This window comes from Maylandia zebra, linkage group LG16, assembly GCF_041146795.1.
Source record: "Maylandia zebra isolate NMK-2024a linkage group LG16, Mzebra_GT3a, whole genome shotgun sequence".
Lineage (NCBI taxonomy): Eukaryota > Metazoa > Chordata > Actinopteri > Cichliformes > Cichlidae > Maylandia > Maylandia zebra.
Window position 1 is genome coordinate 29,924,789 of NC_135182.1, and position 18,394 is coordinate 29,943,182.

The window sequence follows — 18,394 nt, forward strand, 5'->3', positions numbered from 1 at the left end:
CAATGCAGAAGAGGCATACAGTTCATCACCTCTCCCTCCCCTGGGCAGATCTGATCACAACCTGGTGCACCTTGTCCCTGTGTATGAGCCCTTAGTGCGCAGGGAGCCACCAGCCACCCGCACAGTACAGAGATGGTCAGAGGAGAGCGAGGAGGCTCTTAAGGATTGTTTTGAGTCGACTGTGTGGGAGGTGATTTGTGATGACCACGGTGAGGACATCGACAGCCTTACTACATGCATTACTGACTATATAAACTTCTGTGTGGATAACACTGTACCTACCAGGACTGTACGGTGTTTCTCCAACAACAAACCTTGGATTACCCCAGAAATTAAAACCGTCCTCAAGCAGAAGAGGAGGGCCTTCAAATCCAGAGACAAAGAGGAGTTGAAAAGGGTGCAGAGAGAGCTGAGGGGACTGATAAGGAATGGGAAGGAGAGCTACAGGCAGAAGATGGAGTACCAGCTTCAACAAAACAACGTTGGTGAAGTCTGGAGAGGCCTCAGAACCATCTCGGGCCACAAACAGCAGAACTCTGCCTGGGAGGGATGTGAGATGGGCAAATGAACTGAATCATTTCTTCAACAGATTTGACTCAGCCATGAGGCAGTCTGCAACATCGGCTGCAGACTCACCCACCCCCACTGCTGCTGTTCCACCTCAGACACTTCACACCTCCTCTATTCACCCTGCTCACTCCCCCCCACCCCCAACAACAGCATCCAATACACACTCAACACAAGGCTCCAGCCTGTCTCTCTCAACCACCCAGGTTAGGAGGGAACTGAGGAGGATTAATGGCAAGAAGGCAGCGGGTCCAGATGGCATCAGCTCGAGGGTCGTCAGGTCCTGCGCGGACCAACTGTGTGGGGTGATGGAGCACCTCTTCAACCTGAGCCTGAGGTTGGGAAGAGTCCCACAGCTCTGGAAAACCTACTGTGTTGTACCAGTGCCAAAGACTTCACGCCCCAAGGACCTCAACAGCTACAGGCCGGTGGCTCTGACATCCCACCTGATGAAGACCCTGGAGCGGTTGGTCCTGGCTCAGCTTCGGCGCCTAATAAGCTCATCACTGGACCCACTTCAGTTTGCCTACCAGCCTGGCATTGGAGCGGATGATGCCGTCATTCACCTCCTACATCGTTCCCTCGCTCACCTGGAGACCGCTGGAAGCACTGTGAGAATCATGTTCTTTGATTTCTCCAGTGCCTTCAACACCATTCTTCCCTCGGTTCTAAAGGACAAGCTGGTGAACTCTGGAGTGGACCATCACCTCACTACCTGGATCCTGGACCACCTCACCGACCGACCACAGTATGTGAGGACTCAGGGCTGTGTGTCGGACAGGGTCGTCTGCAGTACGGGGGCCCCACAGGGAACGGTTCTGGCTCCGTTCCTCTTCACCATCTACACTGCAGACTTCTCCCACAATTCCACCCAGTGCTTCCTGCAGAAGTTCTCTGATGACTCTGCAATAGTCGGCCACATCACTGATGGGGACGACAAGGAGTACAGAGGTCTGACCCAAGACTTTGTGGACTGGTGCCAGCTGAACTACCTCCAGATCAACGCCAGTAAAACCAAGGAACTGGTGGTAGACTTCCGCAGGCACAAGCATTCTCCACTGCAACCACTGAACATCCAAGGTATGGACATTGAGGCTGTGGACAGCTACAGGTACCTTGGTGTTCATCTGAACAATAGACTGGACTGGACTCATAACTCAGACGCCCTCTACAGGAAAGGGCAGAGCAGGCTGTACCTGCTGCGGAGACTCAGGTCGTTTGGAGTGGAGGGCCCACTCCTGAAGAAATTCTATGACTCTGTTGTGGCTTCTGCTATCTTTTATGGCGTGGTCTGCTGGGGCGGCAGCATCTCTGCTGGGGACAGGAAGAGACTGAACAGGGTGATCCGAAGGGCCAGCTCTGTTCTAGGATGCCCTCTGGACCCAGTGGAGGTGGTGAGTGACAGGAGAACGGCGGCTAAGCTGTCATCCCTGATGGACAACATCTCCCACCCCATGCAGCAGACTGTGACAGCACTGAGCAGCTCCTTCAGTGGGAGACTGCGGCACCCACGGTGTGGGACGGAGAGATTTCGCAGGTCTTTCCTCCCCACTGCTGTCAGACTCCATAATAAAGACTTTAACTGATCAAGCACACACATCCATACATATGCAATAATACTAAGTGCAATAATCCTTTCTGTCATCGTTGTATTTTTACTCAGTTGTATATAGTATTTGTATTTGTATTCTATTTTTATCTTATTGTATATTTATTTTATTTTATTCTACTGTATATAGTATTTTATTTTATTCTATTCTGTACAGTTGTGTACTGTATTTATTCTTATTGTATTCTAATTTTTGCCTCATAACTTTTGCACTGTCCACTTCCTGCTGTGACAAAACAAATTTCCCACGTGTGGGACTAATAAAGGTTATCTTATCTTATCTTATCTTATCTTAAGTTTAGGTGGAGTTTATTTTCGTTGTGTTGACTTTTTCGTACTGCGTACTAGCTAGCATGACGGGGTTTCTATACAGCTGGGTGGTGCTATGTTACTGATGTTGAACTTTATTTTGTTCATAAGGTTAATTATTAGAGTTGCCAACCGTCCCGTAAAAAACGGAATCGTCTCGTATTCAGAGAAAATATTACGCGTTTCGTATTGAGGTGAAAAGGAACAGTTTGTCCCGGACTTCAGCTACAATGACAAAGACACAAAGCTGGAGTTACTCTGTGTGTTTGCTGCACAGCTGCCTCTTCTTCTCTCATCCTCTCCCCCTCCCTCTCCTGTTTCTACTTCAATCATGAAACTGATCAATGATCAGCTGATCGGCTTTTCTCTCTTGTTTATTTATTGTCCACTTTGCGCCAGAAAGAGGAAACCAGCAGATGTTGCGGTAAACAACAGCAGTACTTTTAAGCTTGATCAGCTGTTGTTAGAATTTATTTAATATTAATTTCTAGTATCAGCTGATGTTGGCTGGAGCCACAGCTGTAAACCTGCTGGTCATGATATCGGTTTGAATATGTGGTGAGAGGGAAACATGAAGATGAAACCAGGAGATGTCCTTACTGAATCATCAGAGCTGAACAGGTGATGGAGAAACAGGTTTACCTTTTAGGTGACATGAATGAGTTGAAGGGAAGTTATGAACTGTTTCTGAGAGATAAATAACACCAGGATCCTTTTCTAAATAGCTGACAGCTGGTAACTCTGCAGGGGCGGGTCTAGCAAAGTGTTGCCAGGGGTCCATGTAGGGCATTTAAAGGGAAAGGGGGGCACAAGGAAATACTTTCTTATTCTCATTTAAAATGTCTCACTTTTAAAAAAATAATTATCTGAGTCTTACAACAAACAATTGATAGATTGATGCATATATACCATCAGAACAGTGTACATCACTGTCACAACAGCGTTTATTTTCATTCAAAGGCTTTATGATTTTTCCTATAATGGTGGGCCAGTCTCTAGTCAAAATGCCCGGGGCGATTTTTTTGTCCCAGTCCAGCCCTGTATGCAGCTCATCTTCAGTCTGGTGTTACCTACATCTTCCAATTCAGAAGGCAGAATTTCCGAGTTCTGAGTACAATCGAAAGCACCACGACTGCAGTTTTTGTGTTGGATGTAAAAAGCAGGCTAGGATAAAATCAGGCGTGGGATTTCTCTCGTGGAAATGTGCACATTATTTTTTCCTTTCTATTGGTAGGTGGCACAGTGCACTTGTGGCAAGTAAGCAAGCTAGAAGACTGGCAATCTTGCTGGGTATCCAGTTACGGAAGCAACACATTAACAAGAGAATTCTGAGTAAAACCAAAGTTACTTTCCCTAGTAACTAGTTACTCTGAAAGTAACGAGTAACTTGAAGTAACTGAGTTACTTTTGATAGAAGTAACTAGTAATGTAACTAAGTTACTAATTTAAAGTAACTTACAACACTGTAAACAGCATACTCAAATAAACCTCCCATTCTTAATCCACATGGTTTATTTTGATGTTAGCTCCACCGTGTGCAGCTATAACAATTGAAACTCTTCTGGGAAGGCTTTCCACAAGGTTAGAATTGTTAGCAGTAATTGTTTATGGCAATTTTTTGAAAATTCTGGAAGAAGTACATTTGTGAGGTTTGTGAAGTCCAAGTTCCTGAAAGACAACCCCACACTATAATTAACACAATGCAGTCAGACCCGTATCATTCTCCTGGCATCTAACAAATCCATTGCCAAATGGAGAAGTGTGATGTCTCAATCCAGAGAACATGTCTCCACTGCTCTCTATAGTCCAGTGGCAGTGTGTGTTACACGACCGCATCGAATTCAAAGATCACTGAGCTTCTGGACACTCTGGTGTGCAACCTGGCGGAGCTGGATTGACTAAAATAATAATGTCCCAGAAGGTTTTCTAGTGGATTAGGTCAGGTTGGTGTGGTAGGTAGGCAATGTTATCAATTCCTTCATCCAGGAACTGCCTACATACTCTGAGCACATGAGGCTGGGCATTGTCATGCACCAGAAGGAACTAAAGACCCACTGCACCAGTATACAATCTGCAAATTGGTCCAATGATTTCATCTTGATACAAAATGACAGTCAGAGTGCCATTGCCCAGCCTCCATGGATATGCCTCCCCAGACCATCACTGACTCACTATCAAACCGGTCATGCTGAACAATCCATGCTCATTAGACTTTCCTGGGAGGCACAGCAAAAGTGTCTGAAACAAATTAACAAACACCTCTGACACTTAACTGATCAGATCTATATCCCTAAAGTTTAAATGAGTTGATGCTATACTCTGATCAAAAAGTGTTATTTTCTTAGCCGTGTATATACTTTATGTAAAAATAATATAACTGCGTGGGGAAAAAAACAAACTGTAACATCAGGTCAAGTTTGATTATCAAACTTATTGGAGCTTTGGTGGATTATAAAGATTGTGGTGGGGAATTTTATTTTGCTCTCTCTCTTAAAGTCTTAGAGTATCCAGAGTGAAATTGTTTGCTTAGCTGTACCATAAGGTTTTGAGCAAAGGTTTTAAAGCAGTCTGAAGTCCTTAGTGGCAGTAATAAACTCTGATTACCTTGTTTCACCACTGTGCTGGTATAACTCAATGAGTTGAACAGGTGACATAGATGGAAGATATTTACTCCCTGTCTTCTGCCTGCTCTCTGTTGCAGCTTATGTGCCGTCTCTTTGCTAAAAAGCTGTACATATGATGTATGTCTTTCCAGCTTTAACACATTACTAACTCAATAGAGTGCAGTCAGGTCTACTACATTACATGTACTATATGCTCATAAGGTTACTGGAACCCTGCAAGAGGCAATACAGCAGTCACATTCACAACACTATAATCTTATTGGAATGTACATGTATAAATTAAAAGTGAAACTTTCTTAAATATACTTGAGGTGCTGCGAAAGCTATTTTCACTCATGCACTGCAGCCTGAAATTATGTCGACATTACCCAGTGGGGGTGGATGAGAGAATGCAAATGTCCATCTTAGTTAAATGGTGTTTTACTGCCAGCTTCCTAATGCAAAGTCTGTGTGATGTCTGAGCCCAGGTAATAGTGCAATGTATTCACACCTTGTGTGTAGTCATCCTGTGTGCTGCCTGATTCTCTTGAAGTTTGTAGGAGTACATGCATGAAAACAGCTTAAGAGACAAGCTGGCTCACAGTTATTTACAATCATAAAGAGTGAAAGTAATGGTCAAAGAGACTAGTGGGCAAATAAATTTGCAGATGCTGTATATATATATATATATATATATATATATATATCTCACAGTGACTGCATTTCTCAGTGACTTTTTTATATGCTAGACATATAAAAATGGCTAAAATACAGTCTCAGTGAATATAAATACCATAATAAAAAAACTAACTCATCCTATATGATGTCCCTTTTTGCCATAATATACTTATTAAGGGTTTACGTGACATAGTTGTACTTCCTGTCATCCTTACTTTACTGGGCTTTAGAAATTATATTGTAACAAATGGGAAATATAGCACTTTTATGTTATTCTAATGTAATTTAGTTTAAGCAGCTACAAAGTAAATAACTGTTTACAGCACAGAGATTCAAGCTTGACTAAAGACTCCTTATAAAGATAAAGACTCTCTTTGTAGCATCCCAGTGAGGCCACATTTTACCTGAGGAATTCATCCCTGGATCATTTACAAATATCCAGAATACCGCTGTGATTCTTCTCATCGGGTACCCTAAAAGATCCTGTATGAAAACAATGCTGTCTTCACTGCACCGTTTCCCCATAAAGTTTAGGGTTTCATTTAAAATTTGGCGGTTACTTTCAGAGCCTTCCATGGTCAGATCAGTGAGCTACTACTAAAATCGTACGTAACATCTGGATGTATGAGGTCTGCTGATTGATGCTTAAAGATCCTGGTTAAAGGCAAAATGACAATGTGCTTTTGAGGATGTGACCCCAAGTCCTGGAACTCACTTCCACTGAACATAAAATCTGTGGACACTATTGATACCTTTAAGAACTTAAGCTCCACCTGTTCAGGGTTACCTTTATTTAGTTTATACCATCTTAATTGTTGTGTTTTTTCTGTGTTGTAAAGCACTTTGTGACTTCTGCTTTGAAAAGCACTTTGAAAAAAACTTCATTCAATTCAATCTGGATCTGTTTTGCTAAAAGAAACACCAGAGTGATGAATGCAAGTTTATTTGATTGTCTTCTACCTGAACAACAATTAAAATGGAAGAGCAGAATGAAAAAAGAAACACTAAAATTAAATAAGCCTTTTAAAAATACCTGACACTTTGTCAGGAGTTATAGCAATCCATTTTGCAATAAAAGGCCTTGTCTACTCAAGAAAAACAAGAGTGTAAACCCTAATCACGCTGAATGCAGGGCACTTTTATGGCTCACTCTGTTGAGAAGGTAACCTGTACTATTGTAATAACATGTCAACTTTCATAAACAGTATTATAGAGTGAACTTTTCAGATAACTTCAGGTCTTTACAGCGTTGACTTGGGGTCTGAATTCTGGTGTTTTAACATACTCACCACTGATCCACTTCGCATCAGGATCATGTATTTGGAATTTTTTTTCAAAAAGGTCATCCAATGTCAGTGGTGTACCAAATAGTTTACCACCATCATCTAAAAAGAAAGTCAAAAAGAACAACAACAAAACAGTTGTTAAGTATTTTCTGGTAATTTGGTGTTTAAATTAAAAAACAAATCTATAATTAAATTTCTTCAGTGCAGTGAGGAAATGTAAGATGACATAAAGATAATTAAATAATGTTTAGTCATACTTGCACAAACGCCATTTTTCATAACTGATTGGGAAGCAAAAAATTCTGCTGAGTGACAACTCAGGCAGTAAATCCCTTCCAGATGTTGTCTTACACAATCCTTTCTTAATTTTTTTCATAACCTTTTTCTCACACTTTCCCAGATAAACAATTAAAACCTGAAGTGATTTACCTCAGTCATTGTCTTCTGTGCTGTGTACATTCACTGCAGTGAATTAATAAATATGCTAATGAAGGCAGAAAAACAGGAGTTTGCAGACAGTATGCAAATTAGGAAAGACACTATTGTAATATAGCCAAGACTGATCCTTAAATACAAACTAAATAAATATCCACTTTTTTGCAGTGTCAATGCTAATTCTCCTGGCACAACTTACAAGTGATGGTAATTTGTCATTGTTCACTGATTTTTAAGGTGCCAGTCAAACGTTTGCCCCAGCAGCTATACACTCATGTTAGGCAGTGATAAGGGTACATTACATGTGTTTGTAAATGTGCATGCAGATCTGATAAGAAAAGGAGAAGTTTTATTTATCTGATTGTTTTACAAAATGTTTAAAGCCCATAAACATTCTAAAGTGATATCCACATCAAGGTTATCTACTTTTCACCATGTCAGCTGAATCAAAGCTTCAATTCTGAGCATTTGGCTCAATAAATGTTATTTACTGTATGTGCATGTGCGAGGGACTAGTCCTTGAGATTAGCATTTGTTTTTTAAGAACATATGCCTACACAAAACTACAAAATTAAATATAAAATTAAATATAACATGAACCTACATGTGACAAAATAAAACAATTTATTGTTGACAAAAGTCAACGATAATTTATTAACTAGATGTGACTCATCTACATGGGGTCTCACCTTTTGACAGCAGAACAATGGACAGTCCGATGAGTGACAGCACCACTGCAATAACCAGCAGAGAGATGCCAATGCCTTTCCAGTTTCTGTCTGTTGCAATAGGTCCTACGTTCTACACAACAAGAAAAGAAATCAGAGAAATAGAAATAGAATATCAATCATAATGACATATTAATACAATTATGATCATGAAAATAATGATGATAATACTATAAAATAGTAACATATAGGAGATAAATATATTAGACCTTCCTCATCTGCGGTTTGCTGAATTTTTAGCCACACATGCTTACGTGGAAGTTATGGATCATGCAAAGTATTAATGGTAGAACACACTGAGCTCAGTTCAGATAAAGGCCAATGTTTGTACCTAGCCTTCTTAAAAGCAGAATTCATATTAAGGTGGAAATGTTTTTAGGAAAAACATGGTACAACTGAACAATTTCTGCTCTAATTGTTTTTATTCAGCTCTTTCTAAACCGTTGCTTTCAATATGAAATTACTCAGTGCTCATGGCTGCAACACTTGAACACTTACATTACTTTTATTTTTACTATGCACATTACTGCTTACTTTTCAGCCACTCGGTGTAGTTTTAATGAACCTGATGGGGATGAAAATAAAGTACTTGATATACAATTCTTGGTAAGAAAAAGTAAGTAAAAAGAACCACAGAGGATCCCAGTCATATTCAGCACCTTGTGAAGGTCATTAATTTGTCACATGCTCATAGAAGGCTAGACTGAAAGATCTGCTTTCTCACTACCTAAAAATTAAACATTCACAATGACAAACATCATGCTTACTGTGTTATGTTTTCCAGATATAGATTTTTTAATGTGTACAATGTGTTTATGAATGTATGATTGTTTATTAATGTAATGTGTTTATGCTGATTTCCCCCTTCATTTTCACTTTCTTGGCTCAAATAAAGCTTTTCTCATTAGTCACTCTCAGTAGTTTTTTCTTTTTGTTCTACAAAGCAATTTGATAGGGAAGGCATGATTCACACAGTCGCTTTGCAACACTTCATCTAGAGATGGGATTTCTGCAAGGCACTGATGTGAGCTTTAATCTTGAAGGACCATTAATTAATGATTTTTGAGGCTGATGAACTGACAGGTCTTCCTTTCCTGGGGCGGTCCTCACGAGAGCTGGTTTCATCAGAGGTTTTTGAGAAGCTTTGAAGTTCTTCAAATTTTTTACACACTGAATGACTTTCATGTTTTAAAATAATGATGAACTGTGTTCCTCCTTTATTTCATTGAGTAGTTCCTGCTAAAATACAGACTACAGAAGAAGCTGAATTGGGTTAAGCAGAACAGAAGTAAAATTCCACCCATTAACTTTGACAAGAAAAGTTAAGAAATAATTTCACCTAACTGCTCAACCCCATATCATGGCAAAGTGTGCATGCGTAGACACGCCAGTCCACCATGCCTCTCCAAAGCGTGAAATGGACATACATGCAGAAGTTGCGGTACCAGCAACACATTAAAAGCCAAGATGTTGCTAGTGACCAACAAAGGTATGAAGTACATTCCAGGGTCGTTCTGTGCCACAGACAATTAAGCTTGGTGGCTAACATGTATTTGCATCTGAATGTGTTAATGTCTGTTTAAAGGCTCTCCCTTTGTTATTTTTATATTGGTTTGAAATAAAATATGTCCCTCTGCTGTTACTGCAGCTTGCAAGTCCATTGGAATGGCAAAGCGTGAAATGGACAGTGTGTGTATTGCACACACTCTGAAACATACTGATACTGGCGTGAAACACTTTATGAAGCTCCAGTTTAAGGCAAATACTGACTGCTTACAAGTATGTAAAACTATGTAATTTTAAATATGTTATTTAAAAGTTAAGATGTCTCTAGTAGGGCTGAGTATAGTCACTGATTTCTATAATGGATTCAATTTCGATTCACAAGGTCCCGATTCGATTCATCTCTGATTCTCTTGTGAGACTTCATCAGAGGTGTAAGTGTAACACTGGGTTACATAAGCATCAGAGCAGGTGCCTTTGTGTCAAAGGAACTGAGGATAAAACACAGAAAAACATGAAGGAGATTTTCCTGGCCTGACTTTTTATAGCAGATAACCTTAAAAATATTCTGCAGTAGATCATAAAATGAAGAAAACCATGAATCAACATATGAACATTACCTGATGCTGCTGAAGTGAAGCAGAGCAAAGTTAAAGAAGTTTTTATTAGAGACATAACTCAATGTTTTGCAATTTGGCATAATTTGTAAAAGTTCAAATTTCTTTGGTATTGAACAGCAAAAATTATAATTTCTTGTCAGATGTCGTTTTTAAAAAAATGATGGTGAGCAATAAGCAGGTAATTAATGCAGAAAACTGAGATTTATGATGGTGAACTGATCTTGAAGAGCTGTGCAGGAAGAGTGATTTTATCATGGTGGGAGCAAAACAGCAAAAGTTAGAAGGAACTAATGACAATGTTTTTCAAACATAAAGCATAGTTTTGATCTGCTTTTGCTGCTGGTTCAGTGAATTTTGGTTGTTTTTTTGAAACCCACCCCAACTCTCCAGTACTTTTTCTGCAATAATTAATACAAACCTTAAGCTTTTAAACTCAGTTTGATATTTTATTTTCCTATTTGTTTGTTTCATTTGTCCTTTCCAGTTTCTACTGTTCTTACAGTTTGATATTTTCGAAATCCAAATATTCATGAATTTCAGGCACACAGTTGCTTGTTTTGTCAAGTAGTTTTTTGTTACTTGAAAAGGTTAGGGCTGTATTATTATTCATGCTATGCAGTTACACAAAATAACAAATGTGTAGTAGTAAAAAGCAAAATGACTTGGCATGATATTCATATAACATTTCACCATACCAGGCTGGTTTTTTACTGTGCTGAGTTTGATGAATGCTTGCATGTAAAGGGGTCAAAACCGCTCTCTGTAGACCAGACCCATTTCTGGACATGTCTCAAACTCTATCTTCCTGTCATCAGTTATACAGCCTTACTTCATTTGCTTTGACAGAGTGGTGTTATAAATAAATCTGTCTCGCCTACAGAGCCGCAAGCTGCTAAATCTCTTCTGTGTGTTTATATTTGCTTTCAAAACCCTTTAATTAGGAATATGATTCCAAGACAAACATCCTGGAGCTTCACCATCACAACATCGCCTGCATTTCTACTCTACAACTTTAACCATACACCCAGTCCCTGTGGCATATAGTTATTAAATTTCTGGATCAGTCACAGCATAAAAGTAATTTTTCCACAGTGGACACTTCTCCTCTGGTGTTGGTTGAGCATGATTTTGTTTGTGGCATCTTTGTTCTCGTTGTTTTGTTTGGCGTCATTAACTAGAGAAATCCTCATTACACATCAGGGAACATTATATGTCATTACGATTTCCCCCATCACATCGTTATACAGTATTCCAGTCATACACTGAGGCTTTTATGTTCCTCATATCCTGCAATTCTGGGAATCCCATTCTCCCCTGCTGTGAAAATGTTGCTTGGAATAAAATGTGTCCATATTAAAAAACTGATTGAAAATGCCATTAAATAGCTCCAGTTTGAGAGTCTGAATCCAGTTTGATGTAGGTCACTGTGAGAATTCCAGAGCACTTGCAGCCAAGAAAACACAGAAGCAAAAACAACTGCACCCCTCTGAGAACACACCTTAAGATGTTTATATTTAAAGCTGTAATTTTATTGGACCATTGGTTGCCCATTTCCTTTGTATAATTTGTTACACAATGTACTTCCACTTTCTGAATGAAATTTAAAGAAAACATTAACATAAAAACCCATGAATTAAATGTTCTCCTCACATTAGGATTAAAGCTTTTTTGTAGGAAATATCCCATCCAACCATTTTCTTAATCCTTTATCCAGCTCAGGGTCAATGGTGGGGGCTACAGACTACCCCAGCTGTCACAGGCTGAGAGCGACAGTACACCTCCTACATTCAATCCTACTGACAATATAGAACTACCAATTATCCTAACATAGTGACCTAACAGGAAGATCACTGGTTCAAGATCAGAAAAAGACACAAATCTCTGGGAGGCTAATGTTGGGAAGGGCATCCATGCTGTGAAGGAGATATGCTTCATATAATAAATCTTTGCAGACACAGGGAGAAAATACAAACTCCGCTCAGAAAGTCCCTAGCCAGGAACCTTCTTTCTTTGAGCGTTCCTTTATATTTATAAAATATCTGTAGTAACACAGCATTTAAAGTTATGTCATTACAAAATTCTGTCCAATCAAAAGACAGCATCCATCAGGATTTTAAGGTTGTTAAAAAAAACATTTCCTACACCTCAGGTACTGAGCTGTCACAAGCAGAAGCTCAACAGGACTTAATTAACTTCATATCTAATATCGGCTGTGGTATCCAGCAATCAGACTGTATACAGGTACTGAAATAAGCAACTGAGATATTACCCATTGGTTTATGAAGTACCATTTTGAACCCTCAAGTTTAGTGAAACATACACCATATTAGAGGTTTACATTGGCAACAGGAACTGGGAATTTCCACTAGCAACGTGTCAGGCATGTAGTGATGCCTAACTATTGTGGCCTCTGGTGTGGATGCCCCCTTAACTGGATCTGGACAAGAGGTCAATGCTCCTGTCCAGATTATAGTCCTCATAGAAGTTGTTTTTAAATGGGAGTACACTGGATCCAGAGATTTTTTTGTTCCCAGACAGCACTTTGTACCTCAAGACACATGTGGCTTCATTTTTCCAAGCCACTGGCTATGTCCATCATTTATATACAGTTTATGATTTTAACTTGTAAGTACTGCTCTTGCACTCAGTGGGTAATGGTTGCAATGTAATAGATGTCCATTGTTGTCAGGTGCTTTAACATTGATTCTGTATAGCAGCTCGCAATGATTTGTGTGAATATGATTGACTATCATATCAAATATAGATGTATAGATTTTTCTGACTCTTTTGAGTCAGAAAAAATGTGATCGTATATCTCCCATATGAGACACTGGAGATAGCTTCTCCTCATCTTTAAGATGCCAATGCCTTCTGTTTCTCTGCACCATGCCAGAGGGCTTCCTGGTTACAAAGCAACACCATAAATCCAAACAGATACTCAATACTGCATAACCTGTCAAGAGAGGCAAAGCATTTCCTCTCTGACTTCCAACAAACTGAAGTGCACATACTGTTTCTGTTATGACATGCATAGGTTCTTTCTCTTCAGCACCCTCTGCTGGTCATAATGGGAATTCTCACCTGCTTTTATTTTGGTGGGGTTTTTCTGTGTTCCTGTGGGTAGAGGAAACTGGAAGCTGGTCGCTTGTTAGCCTGCAGGATATGTTGTTGCTCTTTAAAACGTTTCTGCCTTGGAGAGTTATTGCTTTTTTACGGGAAGAAAAGGATATCAATCATTGAACTACTGACGAAGTAAAAAGCCTTAAACTTACTTCCGCCTCCAATGTTCATTGAAACTGTTAGCTGTCTGTCAAGTTGGGCAAAGGGACGCACAATAAGGACAGAACAGTAAAAAAGCAGCTTCTCAGCAGGCAGAGATAATCAAAGACAGCAACTTCGTCTGCCAGCACGTCTCATCTCTACTACTGCTTACGCTTGCCACACAGCAGCATTGTGGGATGGAGGACACACAAGCCACAAAAGAAATAACGCAGCTGTCGGCTCTAGAGACCAGGTCAGTGGCCTCTATAGCATCGAGTGGATCATCAGCCAGTCGAGCCGCTGCTGCAGCTCGTGCTAAACTGGAGGCAGCTCGCGCACGAGCCGATTATGCCAAAATAGAGTCAGAAATGATGATTGAAAAGGCTCGCATAGAAGCCAAATTGAACACTTTACAGTATGAAAAGGAGGTAGCAGCAGCTATGGCTGAAGCCAGCATCCTTGAGGTTGCAGCAGAGGAGTCTGTCAAAACTGAAAGGAAACCAGCCTTTGAAGAGACTGCTGAAAGGACACGGCAGTATGTGGAGCAGCATCTACAGCCAACCGAGAGTGCTAAACCAGAGGAAGAGCATAGAGAGTCAACTGTTCATGAGCTGAAGCCCACGATTCAACCCAGGCAAAGCTTTGGTACTCCATATGTTGAATCTCACTTGTTCAAAATGAGAAACAAAGCCATTCCAACATCAGGGCTATCTCAGGAACCAAAGTCTGGTATTTATCCCCACTCAACACCGCACCCACCAGAGAGCACAAGGGAAAGGTCGCCTGATCGAGTCACACCTCAACTCCTACCAGATGGCAGTGCTCAGGTGGGTGATATAGCAAGGTACTTGGCACGGAGGGATCTTATTAATGCTGGTCTCACAAAGTTTGATGACTGCCCTGAAAATTACTGGGCGTGGAAATCCTCCTTTCTGAATGCAATCAGTGGACTAAAACTCAGCCCCAGTGAAGAGTTGGACCTCCTTATTAAGTGGCTAGGGCACGACTCAGCACGGCATGTGAAAAGAATAAAGACGGTGCATGTCTGTCGTCCTGAAGTTGGACTGGACAAAGCCTGGGAGCGCTTGGAGGAATGTTTTGGCTCTCCAGAGATAATTGAAAAAACACTGTTCGACAGGCTTACAAACTTCCCAAAGGTCAGTAGCAAAGATCCTGTTAAGCTGAGAGAGCTTAGTGACCTGCTGCAAGAGGTTGAGGCAGCAAAATCAGAGGGTTATCTCCCAGGGCTAAGCTATCTTGACACTGCACATGGTGTCGCTCCAATTGTGGACAAGTTACCACACAACATCCAGGAAAAGTGGCTCTCTCAGGGTTTTAGGTATAAAGTTGACCATAGTGTCATTTTTCCGCCATTTTCCTTTCTCTGTGACTTTGTCTGCAGAGAGGCACAAGCCCGCAATGATCCAGGCTTCAGGCTCTTAGCATCTACAACAGACCACTTTAGATCAGATATTACAGTGAGGAAGCCCTATAAGGGTTTGGTCTCTGCTCACAAGACGGAAATATCACAGGGGAAAGCTGGCCAAGACAGCGTGAGAGAGCAAACCTGTGATGTGGAAAGGCAGTGCCCTATTCATAAAAAGCCACATCCCCTCAAGCGCTGCAGAGGGTTTCGCAATAAACCCATTGAGGAGCGTAAGACCTTCCTCAAGGACAATGGTATCTGTTTTAGATGCTGTTCTTCCACTAGTCACATGGCCAAGAACTGTAACACAACAATCAAGTGTACAGAATGTGAAAGCAGGAATCATATCTCTGCCCTTCATCCAGGACCACCTCCTGCAACTCTCTTTGGTCATGGCGGGGAGGGCACAGAAGAGACAACTCAGCCTGCTATAACATCGACTTGTACCGAAGTTTGTGGAGAGGCTCAGAAAGGAAGATCCTGTTCTAAGATCTGCTTGGTAAAGGTTTTCCCAAAAGCGCAGCCAGAGCGAGTGACAAAGGCTTATGTCGTGCTCGATGATCAGAGTAATCGGTCACTTGCCAGGTCAGAGTTTTTTGATGTTTATGGCATAGAGGGGTCAGAGTCTCCATTCACACTTCGTACATGTGCGGGAACAACAGAAATGATGGGTAGAAGAGCTACAGGCTTTGTAGTGGAGTCACTAGACGGAGCCACATCAGTCACGCTGCCGACAATAATTGAATGTAATAACATTCCGAGTAACAGAGCTGAGATACCTACCCCTGAGGTGGCAGCAGAACATGCTCATCTAAGGCCAATAGCCCATCTCATCCCACCACTCGATCACAAAGCTGAGATCCTCCTTTTACTTGGACGTGACCTACTTAGTGTCCACAAAGCGAGGCAGCATAGAAACGGTCCTCACAATGCCCCATATGCACAGAAACTGGACCTGGGATGGGTCATCATTGGTGACGTCTGTTTAGGTGATGCTCATAAGCCTGCAGCTGTGGATGCCTATCACACTAATGTGCTTGAGAACAATCGCCCATCCTATTTCAGACCATGTCCAAATATGGTTCATATCAAAGAGAATTATGGGTCCAAGTCTGAGCGTAAAGCCTTCCCTACCACCGAAACACCTATAGTTAAGGCATGCACTCTTGGAAGCACCATCTTTGATACATCCGAGGACGATAACAAAATCGGCCTTTCTATTGAAGACAAACTGTTCCTAGAGGTCATGAAGAGAGAGATGTTCATAGATGACAGCAACAGCTGGGTGGCGCCACTTCCATTTAAGGGACCTCGCCAGTGGCTGCCCAACAATCGCGACCAGGCCGTCAAACGCTTATCCTCTCTTCAGCGCACCCTTGAAAAAAGGCCTGAAATGAAGAGGCATTTCTTTGCTTTCATGCAGAACATATTTGATCGTGACCATGCTGAACTGGCTCCTCCACTTGAGGTGGACAAGGAGTGCTGGTACTTACCTACGTTTGGGGTGTACCATCCTCAGAAGCCGGATCAGATCAGGGTTGTGTTTGACTCAAGTGCAAAGTGCCATGGCGTCTCTCTCAATGATGTTCTCCTCTCTGGACCTGACCTCAATAATAGCTTATTGGGAGTATTGTTGAGGTTCAGACGTGAAACTGTTGCAGTAACCGCTGACATTGAACAGATGTTTCACAGTTTCATTGTAAGAGAGGACCATCGAAACTATTTGCGCTTCCTCTGGCATGAAGACAACAATCCTGCCAATGACATCTGTGAGTATCAAATGAAGGTTCACGTGTTTGGCAACAGCCCCTCACCATCCGTAGCTATATACGGCCTTCGATGTGCAGCAGCTCATGGTGAAGAGGAATTCGGATCAGATGCACGACGCTTCATTGAGAGGGAGTTCTACGTTGATGATGCGCTTATGTCAAGGCCCACAGCCAGTGAATCTATTGATCTAATGAAGAGAGCACAGGAAATGCTTGCCACATCTAACCTTCGCCTGCATAAAATAGCATCAAACAGCTCTGAGGTTCTTGATGCGTTTTCTCCAGATGACCGTGCAAAGGGGCTTAAAGAGCTAAATCTGGAGACTGATGTGACACCTACACAGCGAAGTCTTGGTCTGATATGGGACCTAAAGAAAGACGCCTTTACCTTTCGAGTAGCAGAGACAGTGAAGCCCTTTACAAAGCGAGGTGTCTTAGCTACAATCAATGGTCTTTTTGATCCCTTAGGATTTGCTTCACCGGTTACAATCCAGGGAAAGATGCTGCTGAGAGAACTTTCAAGTGAGGCCCTAGACTGGGACACTCCACTGCCTAGAGAAAGGGAGGCCGAGTGGGATACATGGAAAGAATCTCTTGTCGATCTCAAGAATGTACATATTCCAAGGACCTACGCTTCTGCTACGATGTCAACAGCAATCAGAAAAGAGTTACACATCTGTTCAGATGCCTCCACTAAAGCCATTGCAGCAGTTGCTTTCCTAAAGACCACTGGCGAAAATCAGAACCATCAGGTGGGCTTCGTTCTAGGGAAAGCAAAATTGGCCCCACAATCTGCTCATACAATTCCAAGACTGGAATTGGGAGCTGCTGTTTTAGCTGCAGAGCTTGCTGAAGTCATCACAAGTGAACTGGATCTAAATCTTGAGGCAGTTGAATTCTACACAGACAGTCGTGTGGTTTTAGGCTATATAAGTAACCAGACGAAGAGGTTCTATGTATATGTTGGCAACAGGGTGCAGCGAATCAGGAGGATTTCAGAACCAAAACAATGGCACTATGTCCCTACGAGCTCTAACCCTGCTGACATAGGCACACGCTCGGTGCCTGCCGCCATGCTTGGTGACAGTGCCTGGCTTAAAGGACCTGCCTTCTTGTTACAAGCTAGTGTTACAAGAGAAGCTGAAACCTATGACCTTGTGGACCCCGAGTTGGATGATGAAATACGCAGCTTTGTCACTCACACGAGTAATGATGGGTCTCTGCTTGGATCGCAAAGGTTCAGACGTTTTTCCTCTTTGAAGAAACTCCTCAAGGCCCTTAGTTTGCTCATTCATATTGCAAAGGTCTTCAAGAGCAAAGATGAAGGTCCCTCTTGCAGTTCATGGCATCATTGCAAACAGTCTCGCACAGCAGAGGAACTGACAAAGGCTGAGATTGTCGTCATCAAAAGTGTGCAGAAGGAAATGTTTGAGGAGGAACTTGCCTGTATTGCTAATGGTAAAGACATACCAAAACACAGCTCTTTACAAAAACTCAGTCCCTACTGTGATGATGAAGGACTCTTGAGGATAGGTGGAAGGCTCAAACACGCCAACATCGACTACAAGGAGAAACATCCTCTCATTATTCCAGGTGGTAG

At 41.6% G+C, this 18,394-nt stretch overlaps 1 protein-coding gene across 3 annotated transcripts in view; it reads right to left on the minus strand.

The window, feature by feature from the left end:
• The window catches only part of LOC101465887 (inactive dipeptidyl peptidase 10), a 168,493-nt gene that overhangs the window by 69,542 nt on the left and 80,557 nt on the right, over nt 1–18,394 (minus strand). For all 3 annotated transcript variants that reach the window (XM_023152362.3, XM_004563080.4, XM_076875215.1), the window contains exons 2-3: nt 8,177–8,288; nt 7,056–7,151 (exon numbers count right to left, since the gene is read on the minus strand). In XM_023152362.3, coding sequence (XP_023008130.2) covers nt 7,056–7,151; nt 8,177–8,288 — 208 coding nt within the window. The remainder of the gene's footprint in view (nt 1–7,055; nt 7,152–8,176; nt 8,289–18,394) is intronic.